The sequence below is a fragment of the Cygnus olor genome, chromosome Z, assembly GCF_009769625.2.
Source record: "Cygnus olor isolate bCygOlo1 chromosome Z, bCygOlo1.pri.v2, whole genome shotgun sequence".
Taxonomy (NCBI): domain Eukaryota; kingdom Metazoa; phylum Chordata; class Aves; order Anseriformes; family Anatidae; genus Cygnus; species Cygnus olor.
The window spans coordinates 73,699,810-73,726,655 of record NC_049198.1 but is presented as its reverse complement, the minus strand read 5'-3'; the positions used below and the strand labels follow the sequence as shown (position 1 = coordinate 73,726,655).

At 39.2% G+C, this 26,846-nt stretch overlaps 1 protein-coding gene across 3 annotated transcripts in view; it reads left to right on the top strand.

The window, feature by feature from the left end:
* The window catches only part of ACOT12 (acyl-CoA thioesterase 12), a 35,660-nt gene that overhangs the window by 3,687 nt on the left and 5,127 nt on the right, over nt 1–26,846 (top strand). Inside the window, exons 2-13 of one of the 3 annotated variants that reach the window (XM_040542035.1) lie at nt 1,360–1,423; nt 3,515–3,575; nt 4,562–4,663; nt 7,081–7,213; nt 9,112–9,262; nt 13,806–13,925; nt 15,357–15,507; nt 17,288–17,343; nt 17,761–17,821; nt 19,282–19,365; nt 24,508–24,641; nt 26,545–26,673. In XM_040542035.1, coding sequence (XP_040397969.1) covers nt 1,422–1,423; nt 3,515–3,575; nt 4,562–4,663; nt 7,081–7,213; nt 9,112–9,262; nt 13,806–13,925; nt 15,357–15,507; nt 17,288–17,343; nt 17,761–17,821; nt 19,282–19,365; nt 24,508–24,641; nt 26,545–26,673 — 1,184 coding nt within the window. In that variant the 5' untranslated portion in view covers nt 1,360–1,421. The remainder of the gene's footprint in view (nt 1–1,359; nt 1,424–3,514; nt 3,576–4,561; nt 4,664–7,080; nt 7,214–9,111; nt 9,263–13,805; nt 13,926–15,356; nt 15,508–17,287; nt 17,344–17,760; nt 17,822–19,281; nt 19,366–24,507; nt 24,642–26,544; nt 26,674–26,846) is intronic. The other 2 variants (XM_040542032.1, XM_040542034.1) reach the window with 2 other exon arrangements.

Here is a 26,846-nt window from a genome sequence, read left to right as displayed (position 1 = left end):
AATATCCTACAAACTTTTTGTGTGTTTTTGCATCTTGCAAACTAGAAATTAATGAGTGCATAAATGATGGCACAGGTGAGGTGGACCTGGTTACAGACCAATGCACATGCAGTGATCATAACTGTAAGCCAATCAATGTTGGTTGTCAGATGTGCAGCTGATGTAAATAAATACTTGCTTGCACTTCTGGTCAGCAAGTTTTTAGACCAGTGGCTACTAAGATGAGAACTAGAACCAACAGCAAAGCAAGTGAATATGGTTATGCTGAGTCTAGAAATCACAAGGTCTTGGCCTGTTCTACAAAATGTGATTTAAAATATTTGTCTTGCCTGTAATTGTTCTGTGTTTTTAAATTTTTCCTTAGGAAATAATCCTCTCTGCAAAAACAGAGATCACAGATGAACAGGTCACAGATCTACACATCTGTAGATCACAGATCTACAAATGAAGTCCGAGTTTTTGTTTCAGGCATAGTATTTCGGACTTCAGTAGCCTCAGAGCATTTTCCTCACTTGTTTCTGAGAGCAGACCTGAGCTTCTAAAATAGAATAAAAACACTATCCTTTCAAATTTGTTTCTAAATATGTCTCTAGCTCTACTTCCATTTGTAGGGTGAATGTTTCATTATTATTAAGAATTTGAGGTATAAGTCTAGTACCTGTGAAGTGGTTTCAGTAATTATTCTTCAGCTTCAGTCATCCCTAACATCCTGTTCATAGTTCACTGTGTCATTTCCTAAACTTTGCCAAATTATACAAATGTCTGGCATTAATAAGAACTCTTCTATCTCTTAAAAGGTAAAAAAAAAATGTTTTGTAAGTTACCTGCTGTAAGGCTTCGTTTACGTAACTCAGCTTAGTATGCTCTGTAAGGATTAACTCTTCTGTGCTTATTTCTCTTCAATTGACATGGAAATACATTTTTTCATAATATATCTATATATTGCAACACTCAGTTTTATGCCATAAGAAATATGTTCATCTTCCTCATCTTCCTCATCTTTTAATATGCAGCAGATCAGTAGTAGTAAGAACATCTAACTTTAAATTACATTTAAATTTTGTTAATGCTCCGTATGTTAACCATTCTAATGTATTTCAGAATCCTTCTGCCAGTTACAAGTGAAAGTGTGATGTTCTGTGACTTCTGCCCTTAAATACCTATTTAAATGCCCAAGCTGATCAGCTGTCTTGGCTTAAATAAATCTGTTTGTCCAAAGACAGAATACATGATACAACGTAAAACATTTCATTTTGAAACAGCTCTGGAAAGTATATGAAATAAAGACATTTTCCTATCGTACTGTCTTATAATCTCAGTTCTGACATCTTTATTTTCTGTTATGGTCATGGACCCCAGAGGACTACACTTTTCTGCAATGAAATGTGAATTCAGCTATGTAGACTGGAACACCAAAGGAGATGTAAGTCAGTCAGGGAGTTCAATGTCTCTTGAAATCCAAACCCATCTTATTGCAGGACTGGCTCCTCAGGTTGAGTGAGATCACATCAGCTTTGTCCTGCTGTTCCCTCAAACTCTGCAGTTCACTGAAGCATTAACAGATGCAACCTTACCTCTCTCAACCTCTTTTATGCAATGTTCTCACAAAGAGGAAGAGAGGTCGCCAGGGACCTATTGCTGGCAAAGGTCAAATAAACAATCTTGTGTGGAAGAATGGGGTAGAGACTGCTGCATTCCCTGCTGTGCAGGGAACCTCATGGACAATCTGCCATCGTGATGTCCTTCACAGCAACTGTGACATCTTCAGCAAGCATCCACAGACTCTGAACTCTCCCTCGTTATAGGAAAGCCTCATGCTCACTGTCAGTGTGTGCCATAAACTTCCCTTTTTTCACCTTGTACTTCTCATTTCTTCTATTGCTGTGTTACTGTAATCCTCTTGGGAGTTTTGTGGCAGATTCAGAATCTTCAGAGGTTTTTCAGGATACTTGAGTGAGTTCTCTTTCTAAGCTTTCTAAAGGCTTTTTACAAGACTGTATCTATAACTTCTTTGCCAAGCCTGAACACAAATACTATGCTATTGTTCTGAATACCCTCTCATTTTTTAAATGCACTGGTGGTTCCCTTTGCTGTGCAGTTTGGAACTATTATGTTACTATGTTTGCATGTTTGCAGTGAGTAATAGAAAAATTTATGAGTATCTTCAAAAGGTGTGTCTCTGCAGAAGGACCTGCAGAAGAAGGAATGGTTCATTCCTCGAACCATTTTTTTCCCCATATTAAGGTTTCTGCTTGCGTTCTTGAATGTGAATAAGAAAGAAAAAACTCTTTGCAATTCGTTCTTCTTGTCTGGTATTGTAAAGAAACAGTTTTCCTATTTTACATTATATTGCTTGATAACAACTCATTTGAAAATCTGGCAGTGAGAGGAGCAGTTTAACAAAAGCCTTACCTCTGTACATAAAAACCCTATCCATTAAATTAGGAAGAAATGATAAAGATTTTTTTTTCTTAATAAACGGGGGTCATGCTGTGCCCAATGCTTAGCTGTAGATGTCTGTTTCATAGATAGTCAAGTAGTCCAAGTTATGTCTGATAGTCATGGATGTAGCTTACTGTACTTTGCCTGCTCTGGGACTGATCCTTAGCAGTTTTAAGTCAGCCTAATTTCCCTGAAGTCAGTAGTCTCATGCCCAGTTACTCTGGCTATGGTTCTCACTTACCATATCTTTGCCTCATGTCCTTTTGCTGTTTTGCTCAATAAGACAACTCTGGAGGAAACTGCCTTCTTTCCACTATTTTAGCATTGCCTGATAAAAAAATATACTTGTTATCAGCATTTAAGAAGCGTTTTTGAAATTCTATAAGGAAAGTATTTTCACAGTCAGTTAATTTTATGTATATAAATAAATATAAGTAAATAAATATATAAATACATATAAATATAATACATGTATTATTTATATATAAATTAATATAATATTCTGTTTAGGTATTCTGTGTAAGTAAATGGGAAAGAGTAGTAGCTGTTCAGCAGTATGCTGCTCGGACAGAAGGGGCATGTTACATCCCTGCTCTTGGCCAGAATGTGGGAAGTAAACTCTTTTCCCATCCTACAAAAACTTCAGAGAACACTGGTGAATAGAGCAGAAACTGGGAGTATTCCTTAATGTGTATGTATGTGTATACTAGAGAATGCACATGATGTGCGTTTGAGCAAAAGCAGAATCTAGGCCATAATTTCTTGGAGGACTAGGATCCTGGAGTATACTTGATGTCATAGAGATAGCAAGGAAAAGGAATGCCTAGAATTAAGCTTACATAGTTTTCTGAGAGACTAAAATCATTATTGAGCATGAGTGTAGTCTGACTGTGCTAAACCTTTTTCAGTGCATTTTCGGTACACTGTGGAAGATACAGACTGATCACAGCTTAATGAGAGTTTCTTCCAGAGATTTTCTTCACTGCTATTATGAATACCTAGAGAGGGTGATCCAAACACTTATTAAGCTGCATGATTACGTACCATAAGAAGATTTTACTCTTCTTAACAGGGTTGGACAAGTTATTACCATCAAAGCAAAGGTGAACAGAGCATTCAAAACCAGCATGGAGGTAAGAGATCATCACTGTTATTTCTAATGATGCTTAATGAACAGAGGAGAGAGATGGGAGGAGAAGAGAAATGAAACAAGGATCCAGTCTTACTAGTTTCAGAAGGAGGTAGTGCAGAAATCTAAACAACAGCGCTGCCTAATGAAACTCTGGTTTCATAATGACTATTTTAATTGCATATTGCCTGTTAAATAATCTGTGTCAAAATAGCAACTGGACCCTGAAGACTTAAAATACTTGGCAGGTATACAGGACAGGTTGGCGTAGTTGGTGTTGGTCCAGTCCAAAGCCGTTAACCTCTAAGTAATCTTCAGATCAGAGCCAGGGTCTACTGAATAGGTGGACTTCTAAGTATTTTTGAAACTTTTGATAAAAAAAAATATTTCTCTCAGCTAGTTGTGCACATGTTATTACTCTTCATATTGTAATAATGTATTGTTCAATTACTTGAAATAAGAATGGAACCTTATGGGTATTTATATTAGTATTAATGGAAAAGGTGCATATCCTAGAGAATGTATTCCAGAAGGCTCTAAAGTTCACAAAAATCAAAACATTTGGTGCACATCAGAGGGTCAAATGAAGTGCTTCACCTTCAAGTGTTTCATTGTATTCTGTGTGTTTATAAAGACTTCACTGTTCATACAGATCTTAAATTCAGGCATAGACTCCAAATCACACATAAGTAAATGGAAATGGATACCCATAAAAGTAAATCTAAGTGTCTTTCCTGTTTTTTATTTTACCCTTACAGATGATTGGCTTTTCAGAGGCCAAAGAATATTGTGATGTTCTTATATGTTCAGAGCTCTATCAGTGATAGCAGATCAGGCTTTTTACCTTTTTTAGGCTTTTTACCTTTTACCTTAGGTTTAAGAGACAGGACATGATTAATTTGATAAGCAGGGCACTGCTTTATCTGAACTCAGTGGACAATGATGTAATTACTTTTTTGTCCCCTTCTCCCACTACCTCCTTCGTTGTAGGTTGGCATCAAGGTTACAGTACAGGATGTTTTGACAAATGTTGAAAAAATTGTGAGTGTGGCGTATGCAACATATGTAGCCAAACCAGTTGGTGCTAAAAAGGTATTCTTTCTATTTTGTTCTATGCTTGAAGTTACTGGGACTTTGTTTCTGTGAAATAGCACAACTCTTCTGATTGTGAAACACAGGAAAATGATGATACCTGTTTATTCTGATCAATGACAGAAAAATAGCATGAACTCCAGAAAATAAGGAGATATTTTTGTCCACAACTGATAGGAATTTTTTAGTCTTTTTTATTGTTTCCATTTTGTCTTGCATATTTACTAGTAGTAGAACTGGTGCTGTTATAAGGGCTGCAGTATTGCAGTAGGCAAGCACTGGAAGAGAGATTCCTGTGAGTTTGCACCACCTCTCTCCTTTTCAGAAGCTGATCTATATACATACAAGGGTTTGGGGGAGGATGGGGTCCCTTTTTTTTTTTCATCCTTCACTCCCCCTTTTGAGGAGGTGGTCCAAAGTTATCACTACTCAGGTAGAAAACATTTTTAAGCTAGCTTCCAACCTGAATTAATTCTTCAGCATTTATGTTAAATAGTTTGCATGCCTCTGTTGTCTCTTCTCCCCAGTGTTTGGCTCCTTGGAGGTGTTTAGAAACCAGTCACAGCGCTGTTTGGCCTTCACAGTGCAGGCACAGTTCTTCTAAATTGTTGTGTGGGAAAGGCCATATATTCCTCAGATATTCTTAATAAACTCCCTTTGTGTCCAGTCTACTTTCTAACACAAGTTATTAGTATGATAATCATATCTGACTTTCCAGTTTCTTTTAACATATTATAAAAGTGCATCTGCCTTATTAATATCCACTGCAGATGGGCAGAGAGTTGTCATCACATGAGCAATTTAATATATCCAGCCATTTCTTTCCTTTTCTGCAATGATAGATTGCAGTTTGCTGCAGAAACAAATTAGTCAGTTTTACCAAAACTAAAGTTCAGCTCATCTCTGAAGGGTTAATGGCTAAATTGGTTAGCCTGAGAGCACTAAAATAAAAAGTAAGGATTGTTTATTACTGATTTGATATCATATCCATGGCACCTTATGCCCAAATTTCCAGGGAGATTGTTTACCGATTAAATTTGTGATGATTAACTAAGCTTAAGACAGGACTGCCCAGAGGGAGTTTAAGGTTTCAGTTCTAATTCCATTGGAAATTAGAGTTTTGGAGAAGTTAAGAACATTTTTTCAAACCCAGTTTTTGGAACAATTGTTGCTAACGCTGTGCAGAGACCAACAGTGTAAATTCACCATCTTAATCTTCTAGCTAAGCCATTTGGAAAAAGCTGGGAAGTTCTTGAGTAGGGTTAGAGATAAGGCCAGTAAACCGGAAGAGTGTTCAGTGAAGACTCAAAGACTGAGAAATAATAGCAGCAGGATGTAAAATGTTGATTTTTTCTGTGTTACAGTGCTTGTGCATTATTTTAAGGTTTCTGAAATTAGATCTTGTAAGTAAATCACACAAGTGACTGTTCAGTGGCACCTCTCAGTATTTATCTAAATGTAAGACTTTTCAGAAGCCAGTATGGGACTGGATTCATTTTTTTCCCTGAGCTGACGTACATGAGAATTTGCATTTAAGCACAAGTAGCATTTAGGGCATAAACTATTTAATAATAAAAGAAATTCTTAACTCTGAGTGTGGTGAGGCACTGGAGCAGGTTGCCCAGAGAAGCTGTGGATGCCCCATCCCTGGAGGTGTTCAGGGCCAAGCTGGATGGGGTTTTGGGCAACCTGGGCTGGTGGGAGGTGTCCCTGCCCATGGCAGGGGGGTTGACTAGACGATCTTTAAGGTCCCTTCCAACCCAAACCATCCTATGGTTCTGTGATTCTACGAAATGTATATAGGCTGAAGCAACAAGTGCTATGTGTTCATGCATTTCTCCTCCACCTCAGAAAACCAGTAGTCCTTTGAAAAGAGGTCTTCAGATAGTTGGGGATAGATAGAATAGGCCATGTGAGTAGGAGTGAATTGTAAGAGTGCAGGCTATTTGAAGGAGAATTAGTGAATGAGAATGGGCTCTGGGGTACACTTTCATGTATTAAGAAAAAAAGTAATATAAGAAAAAAAAGTATTGCACCACTGCTCAGTGCAACTGGATTGTTTTTCTAAAAAGAAAATTCTGTACTCAAATGTTCTTGTTTGAGTATACATTTTTTGTTGTTGTTTTCTTTGTTGTTGCTGTTGTTTTTTAAATGAGGACTGTCTTAAACTGTATGTGCTCTCATGAATCTTTGTATTAAAAAGCTAAAAGCCTGTTGTCTATGAGTTTTAACGAATGACTCTGAAAGGATAATGCAGAATCTCTTGAACTCTGCGCTTGTTTGTATTAATGACGCTTGTCTTCTTGGACAGTTGATAGCAAAAGATTATAGAAAATGCTGATGCCGTTTTAAGTTCAAAGTGCATGGTATGACTGTGGAATTAAGAACTTTTTTTTTTTTTCTTGCCATTTTCATAGATTGAATTAGAATCTGTACAGCTTCTGTCTACAGAAGACCATCTGGAGCACACCCTGGCTACTGAGAGAAGAAGAATACGACTGGGCTATGAACAGGTCTTTCAGAACCTAATGCAGGAGAGTAATAAGGAAGGTGATTACTGTGGTCATTACAGAAGATGGAACAAATAACATAAGGAAGGGAGAAAAAAAACAGTACAAACAGCTGAGTGTAGTTCCATGAGGTGGTGGTGTCAGGTAGAAAAGGGTGTACCAGATTTTGTGAGTCTGCGTAGGACAGTTGTACTAATAGAGTAGCATTTATTTGTCTTTGACAAATTCTAAATCTAAAATGCAGGATTGAATGCTAAGCACATGTTAAATAGATGTGAAATGCAGATCTTCTTGTTGCTTATACATCTGAGATTTAACAGTTAATGCAGATCTTTGCAATACAGTAATGAAGTCCTATAACATCAGTTATAATGTAGACAGAAGGATGAAATTCATTCGGGATTATGGCTGTCTTTGCAAGAAAGCACTAAGAACTATGTTCATGATGTGAGAACATTCCCAACAAGCAGGTGAAACTTCATTAGATGGTGGTTAAAACAAGTAAAGAAAAAAAATAAACTCCTCGGGTCCAAATTAGAAAAGCTGATCCAAGGCACTGGTTCATCTTAATTTCTGGTAGAAATCTCTGTTCGTAAAGACCACTGTGCTCCAAAGTTGCTGTATTCCACTGCATAAGAAGCTATTAACAAACAGTTAAGAAATCTGCTGATACCTGGAAAATCTGAGCTGTAACTGTATCTGAACAACAGTCATTATTACATGTCTTCAGTGAGGAAGGATGAAACCTCTTGTAAATATAAATTAGTCTTAACAATTTAATAAGATTGTGTAGAGGCTATTGCAAGCAAACAGCTTGTTTAGCTTATTTGTCCTCATGGTAACTGCCTTATAGGAAGTGGTTTAATACCATGAAAGACAAATCAAAGGTTGATGAATTTGGTTTCCACTGCCTTGCCTGGAAACTTCCTAGAGGGATCTGATCACTGTAAACAGAGATTCACCAGTTTTAGGGGATAGAGCAAGCAAAACAGGGGAAAGAGAGGAGAAAATATTGCATTAGAGGCTGCTAGGTAGCATGTTCAGAAAGTGAAGTTTGTCTTCTGAGTAGATCTTATGCAACAACTTAAGTAGGTCCAAAGTGCAAGTTAGTCAGATGTGTCCACACATTTACATAATCATAAAGGCAGTTAATTAGGGCAAAAATCTAAAGTACAATTCAGGTCAAGTAGCATGTAGCATGAATGTGCTCTTTGTAAATAACTGACACCATCTCATGCCTAAAGGGAGTCTTGGAAAATATAACTGAAAAAGCAAAGATTACAGTAAAGATGTTTGGCTAAGCATTTGGAAGTGGAATTGGAAACACTCAAATAACAGAAAGTGGTTACTATTTCAGATCAATGGTCTCTCCTTAGCGTATGCATTCTACACTCTTTCTAGTAATCACAAAATTTTTAAGTAAAAGGCTATGAAATGATCACGTCATACTATAACCTTAATTAGACAGATTTGCACAGGTGCCCATCATACCTTATGGTCAAAGTCTATGAGAGGCATTTGAATAAATGATAAACTGTTGTAACAACATCTGTTAGAGGTCATGCATAGCAACCATGGATAACCAGAAGCACAAGCTGAGGAAGTTGGCTGCCTGTTTTCTCAGCTGAGTTTCACAGTTACTGCTTCTGATGCAGCATTTTTGAAGGATCCTTTAAAGGAAGTATCTCTGTGCTGTCATAGCACTGAGGGGTGCACCACCACCCACCTCTCAGGTCTTGTGGAAGAACAGAGGAAATCATCATCATCTTGCTGCCCTTGAAAAGATCAGAGACCTTCCTGTATCTTCCTTTTTTTCCATTTTTTTCTTTTCAGTGTGTCTAAAGCATATGGCACACTTTGGTAACTGGGAGTATTTTCTTCTTGGTTATCAGAGTTACCAGCTGAAATAATTCATTATATATTGCTTCCATATTTCAGATACTTTCAAAGAGGAAGATGCAGTTTCAACTGACCTTACTCACGTGCAGAGTATTGAGCTTGTCCAGCCTCCTCATGCAAACCATCATGGAAACACTTTTGGTGGCCAGATCATGGCTTGGATGGAGACAGTGGCAAGTATTTCAGCAAGGTACTTTTATACATCAAAGTCTTTGTATGTGTTTCTAAACAGATGTGTATACTTCCATTTTAATACTAAAGGTGTCAATGGGATTTATTGTATGAAAAAAGCAGACCCAAATCCTTTTGACTTTCCTTCTTACGATTGCAGGAGGCCTTTAAACGATTTATGTGGTACATTTCACACAGCATGCCACACCACTGTGGGAGTCATGTTTTGTTTTCTCTGTTATATATGCAGAGCCTAAGGCAAAAGAGTCCATATTATTTGTCTGAAACTCCCTGCAGAAAGTCAGCATTAGAAATAGGAATAGAAACTCAGCCTCCTTGTGGTTGGTGTGGTGTTTTAAAAACAAAGGCAGTCATTACGTCAGGATAAAAGTGACACAAGCCCTGTATTAATTGATCAATCGAAACAGGGAGCCTTCTAAATGTTATTGTTCAGATCCTCATGCCAGAGTAAGAATCAGAAGAAACAAGTTCTGTTTTATTGGTGCTTACGCTGAAGGTATACTTAACCTTCTGCAAGTCACTTAGCCTTTCAGACCCCCTGTGTCCCACATCCTGTGAATTCTAATACTGTTAGTAGTTCAATGTGCTCTGACATCTTCAGGTAATAAGTACAAAATATTTTTGTGAAACTGCCTAGTATTGCTTCTAAGTAAGGCCTGGGCTTATTGTCATTTAATTTCTCTTCCTCTGAAATTGAACAGTTGTTTTGCTCCCTCCTTATTCTTGGACGGTACACAAAGCTTCTTTGTAAGCAACACTTGAATTTCAGTTTGAATTCTCCTTGCATACCAAGTAACCTATTTCACTGCAGGAATGTTAGATTAGTTTTCGTTTTTTTAACTTTAATAATTAAATGACTTTCCCACTCATTATTCATGTAGTTTTGACTTGTAGGCAGTAGCTGAACTGGTAGCAACAGATTTTCTTTAGTGTTTGGATAAAAAACTTGCTTTATTAATGTAAGAATGCACTGACATTACCCCATTGTGTAATTTCATTGGCTTCAAAGGGGTTGTTTCAAATTTGTGCCATAATCTGACCCAAAATATTTGCCTGTTTTCATTTAATAAATGTGACTTACAGAGTCACATTTATGTTTAAAAAGTGAAGGGAATCACCAGCAAAGCAAGTAGGGAAAATATTTTCTTTGGAATAATGAATGTCTAACATGATTTGTTGTGTAAAAAAAATCAAGAATAACAGTTGATGACAGAAGAATGTTGAAAACAGAGATTCTGTAGTTTGTTTGTGAAACAGCTAGTCTCACTTCAAACCTTTTGTGAGGCCACTCATAATTAGATCTGACCTTTGGAGATGCCAGTTAAGAGTTGCTATGGCCACAGATTCTGACAGAAATGGAGGAGAAGGGCCAACCCTTGAAAAGTAAATTTGTAAGGTCATTTTAAAGGTTACTCACCCTCTTTCCCCCCACCTTTTTGTCTGGAAAATAGATGAAAATCTTACAGATAGTAGTAAAGCTATCTGAATATTAGTTTGAACTGGATTGGTTGTTTCTTATGTCTTAAACTTCCAGTAAAAGTATTCAGAACACAGTTTTCCAGGAAGAACAGAGTAATTAGGGCAAATTTCTGTGCAGTTCTTCTCTTTATTTTCAGTAATACTGTATTTGCATCTTTATTGTGAACTTTGTAAATGAGATAACCATTTAGTGTTTTAAATCAGAAGAGCAAATTATTCTTAATGAAACTACAACGTCATTTGAATGTCTGAGTCTATTAAAAAGATGTACCAGTCAATTAATTAGCAACAGATAATTGTGTGCATTTAACAATACTGGTACATTAGTTTGCAGAGTGCAATTGAGCTAAAAGCCAAGAATGCTACATAACTGTATTTTCAAGTATAAAAACTGCACAGTGAAAATCTATTCTCAGATGTGCATATGTAATTCTTACTGAGGAGTTACACAAACGTGCATGAGGATAGAGCATGTTTTCTCCAAGTTTAAAAATGAATGACATGATTACATATTTTTCTCTATTCATGTGGTGCACAAAGATGTCTGTGGGACCTTTATTACACTTAGAACTGCTGAAGAAACCAAAATTTTGCCCACTCTAGAGACATTGCAAACTATACCCCCCCACTTCCACAAATCCTGAAGTTGTATTGAATCACAGAGCAGCCCAGGTTGGAAGGGACCTCAAAGGTCATCAGATCCAACCTTTTCTGGGAAAAGGGAGTCTAGATGAGATTGTCTAGTGCTGGGTCCTGCACCTGGGGCACAACAACCCCAAGCAGCGCTACGGGCTAGGAGATGAGTGGTTGGAAAGCTGCCTGGCAGAGAAGACCTGGGAGTATTGGTTGACAGTCGGCTGAATATGAGCCAGCAGTGTGCTCAGGTGGCCAAGAAGGCCAACAGCATCCTGGCTTGTATAAGAAACAGTGTGGCCAGCAGGGCTAGGGAAGTGATTGTTCCCCTGTACATGGCTCTGGTGAGGCCGCACCTTGAGTACTGTGTTTGGCTTTGGGCCCCTCGCTACAAGAAGGACATGGAGGTGCTGCAGCGTGTCCAGAGAAGGGCAACAAAGCTGGTGAGGGGTCTGGAGAACAAGTCTTACGAGGAGCGGCTGGGGGAGCTGGGATTGTTCAGCCTGGAGAAGAGGAGGCTCAGGGGCGACCTTATTGCTCTCTACAGGTACCTTAAAGGAGGCTGTAGCAAGGTGGAGATCTATTCTCCCACGTGCCTGGTGGTAGGATGAAGGGGAATGGGCTAAAGTTGCGCCAGGGGAGGTTTAGGTTGGATATTAGGAAGAACTTCTTTACTGAAAGGGTTGTTAGGCATTGGAATGGACTGGCCAGGGAAGTGGTTGAGTCACCATCCCTGGAGGTCTTTAAGAGACGTTTAGATGTAGAGCTTAGTGACATGGTTTAGTGGAGGACTTGTTAGTGTTAGGTCAGAGGTTGGACTGGGTGATCTTGGAGGACTCTTCCAACCTAGATGATTCTGTGATTCTGTCCAACTACACCTTCAAAGCCTCCAGTGATGGGGATTCCACCACATCCTTGGGGATGTTGTTCCAGTGATTGGTTGTTCTCACTGTAAAAAAAATGTTTAATTTATCAAGACAAAACCTCTCTGAGTGCAACTTGTACCCATTTCCTTTGTTTTCTCCATGTGGCTCGTTGTGAAGAGAGAACCTCTGTCTTCTTTATAGTTGGACTTTAAATAGTGGAATACTCTCATTAAATCCTCCCTGAGCCTTCTCTTCTCCAGGGTGAAAAAAACCAGCTCCTCCAGCCTTTCCTCAAAGGGCAGGTTCTCCAGCCCTTTGATCATCTTCATGGTGCTCTTTTGAACCCTTTCCTGTCTGTCTGCCTCTTTTTTGAATCACGGGAACCAGAACTGGACACAGTATTCCAGTTGCGCCCTGCAGTATCTGTGCTGCAGGCTTTTTTTTCTGGCATGCCTGCGAAGGTCAGAGAAGCAGTAGGTTGTTGCAGTTCCCTTCCATAGATGACACAATATTGCAGAAATATTCTTTCTACTCTATTTCTCCACTGCAGTAGTCCAAAGAACAGCTTTGCTCATATACTTATGGAAGGGGTAGTCTCCTGGCACTACACCAGTAAAGTTTTATCAGAGTAGCTACAGCCTATTTCACAAGCACTTTGAAGAGACCCAGTAGGACAACTCAGCTAAACCTGACTGCATGTAATTGAATACATTATTGGATCAGGTCTGAAATAAGAAAAGAAATGTAAGTGGATATTCTATGCAATTGGACAAAGAAAACATTAGTAAGTTATTAGTAATTAGTAAATATGTGTTTATATACTGCACTACCCTCATCTTTTGAAATGTAGCAAACAGGTTTTCTGAATTGATAAGGGGTCAATTCAAAATCTTGCTCTCCCATTGTATGTGCAAAAATAAGTTTCCAAGCTCAGACCTAATTAAATACATATATATGCATTTGATAATTTTATGAGTAGTTTTTTTTATTCTTACTTCATATTAACAGTAGTAGAAAACACTGACAAAAAAAGCAAAAAAGTATCAATATTCAAAAGAAGAGATTCTCATTGCTTTGCTTGAACACTGTTTCTGGTGCTGAACCTTTCTGCTCAGGTTTCTTTAATTGTGTAAAGGGTTTATGATCAGGCATTTTTACATACTGAGCAATATCCTACTCCCTGTACAATAATATAGAAGTTAATGAAAGTCTTCGTGAAGCAGGTGGTTACTCTGTTGGTAAGGGATTCATGGTCTGGCACCAAAAGAAGGCAATAACAAGCAGTGAGAATCAATTAGTCAGTGTTTGTAAAGTGTGTTGAAAATGAAGCAGCATGACATAAATGGTGTTATTATGTTAGAAGCTTGAATTATATGCTCTTGGAGCTGAACATGTTAACTATATTTCAGTGGGTTATGGAATAAATTAGTGTAATATAGTGAGTGATCTTCTAGGTTGTGGAAACCTTGTTGCTCTAATCATTACCCCTTTCAAACCTAACAAAGGAGGTTCTTTCACGTGACTGTATGTTTTGCTCTCTGTCTCATGAGGTTTCTTTTTCAGCCGCCTTTGTCGTTCATATCCCATCTTGAAATCAGTCAATATGTTTAAATTCTGGGGACCGTCCGTCGTGGGTGACCGCCTTGTCTTCAATGCAATTGTGAACAACACATTTCAGAATAGGTAAAACTCCTTGTATGCTTATCTTTCTAGGTAAAGCTCCACATATACTTGTCTTCCTTGACTTCTCCAGCACCAGCCTAACTGCATTTTTTAGCTATTAGTAGGATATGTCTTACTAAATGAATTATTTTGCAGCTGGGCTTTGGAGGATATATCTCTATATATGTGTATGTATATCAATTGATCTGTCAATCTGTCTGTTTGTCCTTGTTTTTTTTTTTTTTTGTTTGTTTTGTTTTTGTTTTTTAGCTTCTCTTGGTTTATTTTTTTGTTTAATTTATTCTCTGATTTTCATAATTTAAAGATCATTCATAGCCAAATTGCAATCCTGCCAACTCTGACTGTAAAATTCACTCTGAAATACAGTGATTTGCAGGGGATTATAGAATCATAGAATATAAGAAGTTTCAAAGGACCCATGAAGATCGTCAAGTCCACCTCCTGCCTCCACACAGGACCACCCAAAAAACAGACCCTACATCTGACAGCACTGTCCAAATGCTTCTTGAACTCCAGCAGCTCAGTGCTGTGACCACTGCCCTGGGAAGCCTGTCCCAGTGCCCGACCACCCTCTGGGTGCAGAACCTTTCCCTAACCCCCAGCCTGACCCTCCCCTGTCCCAGCTCCATGCCATTCCCTTGGGTCCTGTCGCTGTCTCCAGAGAGCACAGCCCAGCGCCTGCCCCTCCGCTCCCCTCGTGAGGGGGCTGCAGGCCGCCTCGAGGCCTCCCCTCAGCCTGCTCTGCTCTGGGCTGAACAAACCAAAGGACCTCAGCTGCTCCTCATACATCTTGCTTTCCAGACCTTCTCCATCTCAGTTGCCTTCCTTTAGACAGCCTTAATAGTTTTATGTCCTCATATTGTGGTGTCCAAGACTGCACACAGTACTGGAAGTGAGGCTGTACCAGCACAGAAGAGAGCAGGACCCTCCCTTCAACCAGCTAGCAATGCTGTGCCTGATGCCCCTCAGGGTAAGGTTGGCCCTCTTGGCTGCCAGGGCACACCACTGGCTCACATTCAACTTGCTGTTGACCAGAACCCCCAGATCCCTTTCTATGGGGCTGCTCTTCAGCCTCTCATCCCCTAGTCTGTATGTATAGCCAGGATAGCCCCTTCATGGTGTGCTTCTGCTGAACGTCACATCAATGCTGTATTGTTCACTTTCGCTATGTGCTCACACATTGTGCACACTAGTGTCCATATTTTGCTACTTAGCTCACTTTCTTCTGTTTTTACTCATGCCATTTGTCATTTGTTTTATTTCTAAAATGTGTCTGTCCAGACCGAGTAATTTATTTTGTATGCTGCAGAAAGTATTTGAGTAAGGCTTCCTGCACACAGGAAGCTACATAACAGTCCTTTTTAGTTTGTCTCAGGGCTGCTTCTGCATCACTTGTGGTAGTTCAGTAATTAATCTCAACTCATATTTCAGTGTAGAGGTTGGTGTCCGCGTTGAGGCTTATAACTGTGAAGAATGGATCAAGGACCAAGCACGGCATATTAACAGTGCGTTTCTCATTTTTAATGCTGTGAATGACAAAGGAGAACTGCTCATCTTCCCTGGAGTTAAACCTACTACAAAGGTCAGCTTTTATCCTCAGGATGAGGATGAATGCATACATGCAACAGTGTGGTCCAACCCAGCACACTGCCTGTCCCACAGCTGGCTACTATAGCCTTGCTGGAAAAGCAAAGGCTAACTGAGGCTGTTCACTGAAATGCATCTTCTTGCAGAAGAGAAAGCCTGTAAATGAAATATTTGTCTTTGAGTGAGAAATTCATGATTATTAACTTGAGATGTCCACAACTGAGGAGTGTGGAGGGTAGTCATCATTTGAACTTCTGTAGTTAGTGGATGGAGAGGGAGGAAGAATCTACCAGTTGCAGATTCTCCATCTGTCTTGTATAGTCTCCACTGACTCTAGAAGATGCCCAGGCAGCAAGAAACTGACAAAATTCTGAAGTGTTAAATGAACAGTTATTTTTAGAAACCCTTAAGGAAGATGAGGGATAGAGTTAGTGAGAAGTCCATGTGAAACAAATCCCATGACATAGGCAGGCTTTCCAGTTCCTTTGGCATGGAGATAGAAGCAAGTGAACCTGAAAGAAGTTCACTAAGCAATCAGAACAGTGTGAATACTCTTGCTGAATTATTTGCTGTGATATCACCTGTCATTAACTTAATGCTCCAATGAAGTAGATTTTTAGAAAGCCAGCAAAGGCAGAAATGAAATAATTATTCAACATCATTGTCTTTACATTTTGTAGGATGCCAGGTGGGCAAATAAATCAAGATATCCTATGTACCAGGTGAAGCTGTAAGGTTCATCACTGCCTATTATAGACTGTTTCCAGAGGATAGACTGACTCTTCCTCTTTTAAAATAGAGGGAAAAAAAAAAACAACCACACAAGAAACCACAACAGCTTAACTTGTGCCAGAAAAGCAGTGCTTCCCTTCAAGACCTGACTAAAGGGGCATCCACAAACTGTCAGAATAGGAACATTCCAATTCCTCCACAGTCAAGTAGGCCAGTCTGGGAGAAACAAGAGTATATGCTCCAAATGGGTTAAATTTGTTGGTTTGAACTTGGCTGAAGATAGTTTAAACGGTGGTCGTTTGACTGAAAGTGGCATCTGAAAGTATTAGATAGTCTGTGTTTTAAAGAAGGTTAAAATATATTAATCTGGACATACATATTAGTATCTGTACAGATTATTGCAGGAGAATCTGTGTGTCAGCTCCTAAAAGCAAAGAAAAAGTACTTTCCAAAGTCCTATATCATTCAGAATAAGAAGTCTTATTCACCTTTGATACAGTTTGATGCAGTGCATGCTCTTGGTCATTTCCATACTTCAGAAAAAATCAACTCTGTCAGAGTAAGGGAAGGGAAAGACCTGCTACCTTGAAGGGCAGGCCACATCTGTTTGCAACGCGCTTGCTTTGTGCACAAGATGAGTGTGCATTTAAATCAGAATTCTTCCATACCTCTCGCATGCTTTGAACACTAGATAAGAGTGAATTGGATTTGTTAGGTGGCACACACAAGAAGGAGTGGAATATGTTGTGATGCCCTGTCTGGCTGCCCTTGCTTCAGGACCGAAGTGCTAGGAGTATGCTACTGTGATGCAACGTTTTTTTTATTGGTTTGTTTTTGCAAATTTAAGGGTATATTGTCAAGTCAAAAGTAAAACACTGAGTCAGGTTAAGATGGGGAAAGTCCAAAATACAGAGTACAGTTCCTTATTTATTTGTAATGTATCCCTGGCATTTGTCCATCTGTAATATTTTTAGTCAGTTTGTTTTTGTGTGTGCCCTAAAATAATCAGATGTGTCACTGTCTCTGGCTTACTTTTGATAAAGGACAGTGTGAGGCGGTACCATGGAGCCATTGCCCGAAGGAGAATTCGACTAGCCAGGTACAGTTGGGCTACAAAGAAAACTTGATTTTGAAAACTTACATTTTTTTTTAATATGTCCAGAAAAAGTGATCATTTGTTAAGAAGTCAGTGTCTGCTCAAACATAACTGTTACGTTACTTATTTTTCTAGACCACTTTGCTTGAGTTGCATTGAAATTATTAGGGGCAACTCATCCCATAAACAGTTTGTTCTTTATGCTTTTTTGTTTCCCAGTCGCTCTTGTGAAGAAAAAGGAGTTATTGCAAGGGAAAAATTCATGTTGCAATTCACAATTCCGCATTGCAAGTGAAAATTGATAAAATATTTGTAAAGCATTTAGAAGACATTTAAACCTGTAGAAGCGTTTGATTTTAGCACACACAGAAGAAAGTGTAAATAACCATTCTATTATTTTGCTTTTGAACTTTGTTTTAGAAAGTGTATGCTCTCTGCTAAAGAAGACAAACCATCTGACCCCTGGGAGACAAGCAACCAGGTAATCTTTAAATTGTGTCCTGTTGTCTACCTGCATAAAATGGTGTAATTGTAAACTTTTGGGGTATGTAAAACAGTTGTACAGATTGTGTCAGTTTCCAAACTGGACTTGCTGTACTTAAGTGTCATGGTAGTCATGGAAGAATGGAGCAGCGTGTGATAAGATGAACATATTTTGTCCTTCTGAAAAAAGTGTCGATGCCTAACTGCTGATTTAAGAGTGAGTTTCATTCGGAACATAAAATGTGTCTCTAAGATAGAATCTTTTAACAAGTTGTCCCTTAAGCAGCAGAGCTATAATGAAGACAGGTCTCCTGAAGATTTATATTCCAGTGTGCCCAGCTTTTAGAAAGTTTAATACTACTGTAGAGGAACATGTTTGCTTTTTCCCACTGAATTTCTCAAAACTTGTGGGGTTTTATTATCACTAGTAATGAATGCTAAAAGCGGGGAAAGAGACAAGGCAATACCAAGAGACATATAAACAGTGAAATAATGTAAACTTCATTCTTGCGGGAAACAGAAGTGAAAATATGTGGTACATTTCTGTCTTGGACATGATAAGGCATAGAATGTGCTTGTGCCATAAAGTAAACAGTGATGAATCTGAACTTAGGTGGATTTGTACACACCCTAAATGTTGCAGAAACCAGCATGGAGTTTCTGTGGTTAAATTTTCTTTGTATACAAGTTCCCAGTGGCTCCCAGAAATTTTACCAGGTCTTTATATGAAACTAAATAAATAATTGAGAATTATATTACAGGGAGGGATTTGTTGTTATCAGTGGCATCTCCATGAATGGAGTTTGAATCCTGCAAATGCAGCATTTCTTTTCTGCAAGACAATAAATATAACTATGCACGCAATGTTAAAAATGGGTTACTTAGATTTATTTGGTATTACATTAAAACTTGTCATTAAAGACTCTAAAGCTCTGTTCTCTTTGTACAGTGCTTAAAAGAGAACTCCATCCAGTGTAGTCAAGCATATATAATAGATATGTTTGCACTTTCTCTGCCCTGAGCCTGATTTGTAAAGCAGCTGCCATGATAGACCACAGGTTGATAGCAATGAAGAGGTTAAATTTCCAGTAGATTTTAATTACTTAGGAGGAAAATGGACAAAACCATTAATTTAGTGGTCTCAGGGGTTACCTGTATTATCTCTCCAGTGGTCACAGTTTTTCTGTGATGCTATATAATTGGAGAAGCCTGAAGTGGTATTTTGTTGTTTAATTAGGGTTGTTTTGCCATCAGCCATGTGAGCACATAATCTAGCTATTGAAAGTATTTAATTCAGAAACTACTGGACCATGTTTTCTGGAAGGAAAACACTTATGGGAAAATACACATTTGTTTGCGATTCAGGGGTAATGATAGAAAAAAAGCGTCTCATTCCTGGAGCATTTAGTGAAATCTACCTTTATCCCTTGATTTTCAGAAATGTATCTTACATTTCAGGCATATGTGAGTTACAGCAATGTAGCCACACTGACACACCTGGCAGCAAAACGAGGATGGGAAATAACCAGTATGCTAGAGCATGTAAGTACGTAGCTGTGGAACAGCTGCACAGCCACTTAGTTATATTATAGCATAAGAGGTGGGTGGAGAAAAGCAACGTTTTGCATTTGTAAATAAATACGTTGGCTTGGCAGTGTTTGGTTTTACTGTGGCTAGTATATAAAAACAAAACTCCTGTAGTTACCCCAACAGGTTGCAAAGCTGTTTGTCCAGAGCAGTGTTCAACCTGGAAGCTTCTCTCCTGAGACAGTCTGCATGGCTGGTAAACCTTAGACTTGAGATCCCAAAAGGGCAGGTTTGACAGCAACTCATTGGGCTTGTTGAGCAACCATAAAGTAGAATGTAAAAACAAAAACAAAACTACATCTTACTTTTGTGAAGCATTTTTTTTGACACAATTGAACTGCCTTTGTGGTTTTGCCAAATTCTTTGATTCTAGTGAAACACCAAGCTTGGATATCTCTGCTTAGGCAATGTTATTGAGGATCTGTTGGGCTTCTCATAAGCAATATGATCAGCAAAATGTGTGTAGCAGTCTGTAATATACTGCCTTTATCAGCTTTACATCATGGGAGGTATTTCTAAGCAGCAGGCAGTATCTTGAGATTGTTCTAAGTGGCTACTGCCAGTTGACAGGTGATATAACTTACCTCTACTGAGTTTGTGCATTACAGAGGACCAGAGAGGAAGGGGCACCAAATCTCACGTTCGCATACATTAGCATTTTGATGGGTGTCTTTTTAGTATGTTAATGACCATTAATGAGCAAAGTCTGTCTGTAATCTGCCCACAGCTGTTTTTCTCCTTGTTTTTTACCTTTTACCTTTCATCCCTTATCTTCCTTGCTTCTGCTAGCTCAAAGCTACCAGTCACCCTGTTTTCTTTAATGTTTCCTTATTTTCTCAGCTCAAGACTACAAGAAGAGACTGTTAGGATCTTTTAGTCTGACCCCCTGCACATCGCAGGCTATGAATCTTCACCTACTGCTTCTTGCATCTGGTCAATAGACAACTTATGTAAGAGCATATATATATGGAAGAAATGAATTTCAGCTATGGCAAATCTGCTAGTTCCATGTGTAGGTTGTTCCAGTGGTTAAAAACTTTCAGTAGCTGTGCCAAATAAATGACAGACAGCACTCATGGTTGAGTAAGCAAGCTTAAACAGTCAGATTGAAACATTTAACATTATTTTCAAACCTCTGGCAAAGCATTATTGTTATGCATGTGAAACTTTCTTTCTGCCTCCACTGGAACTGCCTAAATCTTGATATCTTTCTTAATTCTAAATGCTTGAAACGTGTAATAGGAATGACAAGAAATGTTGTGACAAAATTGCTTCATACGAAAAACCACACCCATGCACATTTTGGATGACATTTGAAAGAGCATGGTGTGATGATGCGATTTCTCTCTCTCAGCAAGCCATCAGGTAACTTCCAGTATTAGTAATACTGTTTCAATTTGCAACCTTCTCCATTATCGATACCTTGAAATAGTCCTGATGGTAAGATATTTCTCTAAGTCAGCTCTTTTCTGATGGAAGATCTTGAGCAGCTTTTTCTAGCTGTTTGTTAATCTAATTGAAGTAGGTACCTTAAAGCCAACAAAATCTTGGCTTAGGCAGGATGTGAGATGCAACTCGCACTGATGCTGTTAGTGGACAGAGAGCAGCCATCCATTCCCATTCTGCTGGACCTTTCTGCATAACCTGATATTGCCAATAATTACATAGGCCTTAGAGAAGTGGCAAGCATCCAGGGTAGCACAGTACCATTTCTTTTTCTGTAAGGATGTATGCAGTGACCGGTGATAGCAAATCCTAATTCTGGATGTAGGCCACTTTGTGGCATACCACTGATTCCATAATAAGCCTTATCTTTCCTCTTACTTAGCATCTACTTGCAGGCGAAATGTAACCTGCTGACACAGTGTGGATGTCAGCAGCAGGCAGAGGTTATTCTTGTCCCCATATGTATTTGTGATTACCTTCAAGTTAACCCACTAGGTGGATGAGATTTCTCCTTTGGAGAAGGAAATGTGAGCGAAACCAATCTGGGACTTCACAGCTCCTCCAGTCAAGTTTAGATGTGTGTTCGAGTCACTAAATAGTGATAGAGAGGCAGCTCCAAGAATGGCTTCTTGCAGCTTCAGGTAATGAAATTTATTGTCTTATCAAATGTTGGCTTGGTCACTTGTCACAGTTCCATGCTCAATTCTGTCACTTTTGTAACCCGTAACACTAGCAAATATCTCTTAAGAAACCAAATCTTGCTTAGAACATTTCGTCATGTTTCTTTAAGCACTGCAGGCCTCCTCAGGCACATCAGTCATACCTGTCTTCTGTTCTCTGCACTGCTGATGCATTGCAAACTAGGTCATGTGTCTTGATCCTTTTGCTTAGGGTATTCAGTGGCATAGGCATAGAACAATTTTTTAGGTTTCTCTGATAAAAAAGCATAGCAGTGTCTCCAGTCAGACAAAGTCTTCGGTGTCCACAAAATATTCTCTGGGGAAGAGGATAAAAAACAAACAGTAAAAATCAGTAGTATTGCTGATCAGTGCTCTACATGAAGACAGTCATACTATCCAAAACAGGATTGTCAAAGACTGAACTATATTTTGGGTTGAAGTATTCTAGTAGGTAGATTGTGCAAAGCAGCATGTGCTTCTCTGTAGGATGAGGATTTGTGCCGTTTTCCCTGGAGTGATCCCAAGTTGATTGAAAGGTTTTGAAAGTAGGAGGAGGTACTGTGAGCCCTTTGACACATAGCTACAAGACTTCTAGGCCTGTATAAAAACCTAGCTTTGCCAGTGTTCACTGTATGGAAAGGTGTTTTAAGAGCTGCACCTCCTACTTTATTTTGTGATTTTGAAGTCCAGAAGACTCCGAAGAGAGCATGATTTCTCTTCTATGCCTTATAGGATTATTGATCTATGTTTCCTGTAGCTGGTTTCTGGAGAGCTTGGCCTTTTCTTTTCCACCAAAACTTTAATTCAGGAAGATGGTTGCTGGATTATATTATGTTGTTTTTTTTTTCCCTGTCCCAAAACATGAAAATACATAAACATACAAAATCTGTGTTGTTTTATAAATGTTCGGTAAACCAAAAGACTGTTTTTTTTTTTTTTTGGTATAACAAAAAAAGAGCAGCAGAGATAAAGAAGCTTATGAATTTTTTATTACTTAGAAATGAAAATCTGTTAAAACTTTCTAGTATTTGAGAAGAAAATTAACACATCAGGTTCAACTTTGGGAAGCACAGAATCATAGAATGGCTTGGGCTGGAAGTGACCTGAAATATATCTAACTACAACCCCCTGCCATAGGCAGGGATGCCACCCACTAGATCAGGTTGGTCAAGGCCCCATCCAGCCTGGCCTTGAACACCTCCAGGGATGGGGCATCCACAGCTTCTCTGGGCAACCTGCTCCAGTGCTTCACTACCCTTACAGTGAAGAATTTCCTAATGTCTAATCTAAATCTATCCTCTTTTAGTTAAAGACAATTCCCCCTTGTCCTGTCATTATCTACCTGGGTAAAGAGTCCTTCTCCATCCTTGTTATAAGACCCCTTTAAGTACTGAAAGGCTGCAATGAGGTCTGCCAGAGCCTTCTCTTCTCCAAGCCGAACATCCCCAGATCTCTCAGACTTCCTGCACAGGAGAGGTGCTTCAGCCCTCTGATCATCTTTGTAGCCCTCTTTTGGACTCAGTCTAAGAGGTCCACACTCCTCTGTTGATGCAGCCCAGGACACAGTTGGCCTTCTGGGCTGCAAGTGCTCACTGCTGGCTCATGTCGAGCTTTTCATCCACCAGAACCCTTCCTTCTTCGTCCTTCTCTGCAGGGCTGCTCTCAATGAGTTCTTCTCCCAGTCTGTGCTCATGTCTGGGATTGCCCTGACCCAGGTACAGCACCTTGCACTAGGACTTGTTGAACCTCATTCGATTTACATGGGCCCACTTCTCCAGCCTGTCTATGTCCTTTTGGATGGCATCCCTCCTTCTTTGGTATCAACGGCACCGCTCAGCTTGGTGTCATCCACAGACTTGCTGAGTGTGCACTGAATTCCATAGTCTATGTAATTGATGAAGATACTGAAAAGCACCAGTCCCAAGACAGACCCCTGAGAGACACTGCTCATCACTGGCCTCCACTTGGACATAGAACCATCGACCACCACTCTCTGGGTGCAGCTGTTGAGCCAATTCCTTATCCACTGGATGGTCCACCCTTCAAATCCATATTTCTCCAAATTAGAGATTAGGATGTCGTATGGAACCATGTCAAAAAACCACTCCAGCTTGCTGCTGCTCACCAGTGCCCCATCCAGTGAATTCTATTCTGAAGTTTACAATTTCTGAAAAGCTTTAAGTAACCATCACCACTCCACCAGAACAACCTACCTAAAAGAAGTTTCTTCCATTCCTTCCTAAAAATTGTATGTTACCTTCTCTTACTGTCCTGTATTTATGCCTTATTTTTGTAACTCAGCCTGACTCAAGGGACAAGCTAGAAAATGGTAGAATTCTGGACCAGTACTTGCCTACGTTTAAAAAGTCTAATCACCCGTTATGGGTCATGATGCCAAATTCACAGAAGTGTTGCATGAGGTCCCAAGGTTGTCCCCTTAGCTTTTGGTCTGTAAGGAGTCCAAAATTCACCTCTGTGAGGAGACTTTCTATATACAGCAAGGCCAAGAAGAAGCTTTTTCCTTCATTCCTAAGTGTATCTGCTGTTGTGTATGAAAGCGATGCCATCTTACATGGTCCTGACAAAAGAAAAATGCACTGAAATAACTCTATTTTTTCTAAGGCACCTGCAGTACTTAAGATATTTATAGACTATATCCAAAAAGTGTGAAAAAGGGGTTTAGATATGGCCTTTTGATCAGTCATTCCCACTTAGAAGGTAATTCAGTTAGCCCTAACCTGATGCAATTAAAACTGTGTGATCTCACTATGCTACCAGTATATTTGATTTTGTGTTGTGCTGTATTTTAATGTAAAACTAATCTTGAATACTTATCTGCCTTACATCTGTCAGATACAGTTTCATATGTAGTTGAGAAAATCTGCTTAAGTCCTAAATGTGTAACATTTAAAAGTGCTAAAATATTTATAGCAGTCACCCTTTGTTTTTAATATGTTGTTCACTTTTCCAGATAAAAATATGGACTCATGAGGAGGGTGATGTCTTGTCACTCAAAGTAGAAATGCAAGTGAAGATACCATCACATGTAGCTTTCTCCCTTTTGTCTGACTTCACACGCCGTCAACAATGGGACAAACATTTCTTGTAAGAACTTACCTTTATTTAAGACTATTCTAATCCACTGACAACTAACCTTTTCCGAGACAAATATTTTTTGAGATGTTGACACTTTTCCACCTAATTAAGAAGAAATTGCTGTATGGAGCTGACATTAAAGGTTCATTAGTCAGAGTATAGATTGTTTTTTTCCCTCAAAAATAAAATAAAATAAAATAAAATAATTTCTCAATAGGGTTGCCCTGGACTGTCAAAAGAGGTGGGACAGGGGTTACCCTTTACTAAAACAAACAAAATTCCATGCCTAAACCTATGTTTCTTAAAAGGGTTAACTTGAGTAGGTTGTGTATAACTTGAGGTGGAAAAATGGTGAACACTGTCTGTAAGAAGTAAGGCAAAGCTGTGGACCTATTCATGTTTATGCTGTTTAGGATGCTGATGCTCAGCTTCACCATACAGTCAAAGTGAGAAATCAAGAAATGGGGATCTTCAAAATTCACTTTTTAAGAAAATTTACATCTTATAAAGTGTGTCTAAATTGGAATGGGTTTCAGACTAGCTGTAAAAGGCGTTTTTAATCTACCTTACATGGTGTAGAATAATGACTAGAGACAAGGGCATTGATATGATACCAGTTTGATTAGGTGAATATTTTCCTGACGTAGAAGCTTTTTCAACTAGTTATTCTGTCTTGAAAGATTTTTATTAGAAAGTAAGTGGAGACCTAAGAATATTTAAGAATCAACATCATCTTCTGCATTTATGGCTTAAAAAAATGAAATCTGAAGAAATGTTATGTTGCTTTTCCATATCTAAAGCCAAAACCTCAGATTTCTTATGACTACCATGAAGCCCAATTTACTAGTCAAAATGGAATACAAATTCAGCAGTGTTTATTACTAAGGCAGTAGAAGCTGAAGTGAAATTAGTTACTGCCAGTGCAAAGGATAACACTGAGGTTTTTTTCAGTATTGAAAACTAAGAGAGAGTGATCAGTACTTCCAAGAGAGTGAAAGAGTGTGTCCTACCGGGTGGCATCTTCTGAACACAGCAAAACACAACCTTGAATAAAATTTTGCTAATATTTTCTGACTATTGCACCTTTGGTATGTCAGATGGACAATGTTTGGTCAAACAGCGGGTATTATGTCATGCAAGCTAATGTCATTCCAAGTAGAAATGGGTAGTAGATGAGAAGCTTTTTAGACTTTGTTCCAACACCCTGCAGCACTTCTGAACAATTTTGTGGGATATAGATGTGGTGTCAGATGAGGCATTGCAGAAAAACTCAGGTTTTCACTCCTTATTCCTCTCTTAAGTTTGCTGCCTGTTGCGGTTTAACTGGGCAGGCAGCTCTGCACCACACAGCCGTTTGCTCGCTCCCCTCCCCTCCCTCCACAGTGGGATGGGGGAGAGAACTGGAAAAAAGAACAAAGGTAAAACTCGTGGGTTGAGATAAAGACAGTTTAATAGGACAGAGAAGGAAGGGAAAATAATAATAACGATAAAAGAACATACAAAGAAAGTGATGCACAGTGCATTTGCTCACTACTCACTGAACAATGCCCAGCCAGAGCCTGGGCAGTGTCCTCCCACCACCCCTGGCCAACTCTTCCCCAGTGTTATTGTCCCACATGATGGCACATGATATGGGACATCCCTTTGGCTAGTTGGGGCCAGCTGTCCTGGCTGCATCCCCTCCCAGCTCCTTGGGCACCCCCAGACTCCTTGTTGGCAGTGCAGTCTGAGGAGCTGAAAAGTCCTGAAAGAAAATTAACTGTATGTCTGCTGACACAACCAGGACACTGCCTCTGCAGGAAGACCATATCCTGAATTTCAGGCAGGAATATATGTTGGTACTGTGCTTTTTATAAGAGATGCTCTTGCATATGAAAGGTCCAGCATGTGTGTGTATTAAATGTACTTGCAGAACTTGTGAGGTCCTACAGGCTGTGAACGAAGATGAGAAGATATATTATGTTACGTCTCCACCCATGACTGGCCATAAACCCCGGGACTTCGTGATTCTTGTGTCTCAAAGGCAACCTTGTAAGCCCAGGTGAGCATACAATTTCAAGCTGAACTGTGAGTGCTTTGGAGCCACGGTTTTGATTACTGCTGACCTCTATCATGCCTGTTGTTTGGTGACAAAAATGTCATTTATTTTTTTAAGACATTGGATTAGTAGCTGATTTAAAATATCTATTGATGCCCTAGTCTGCACAACCAGAT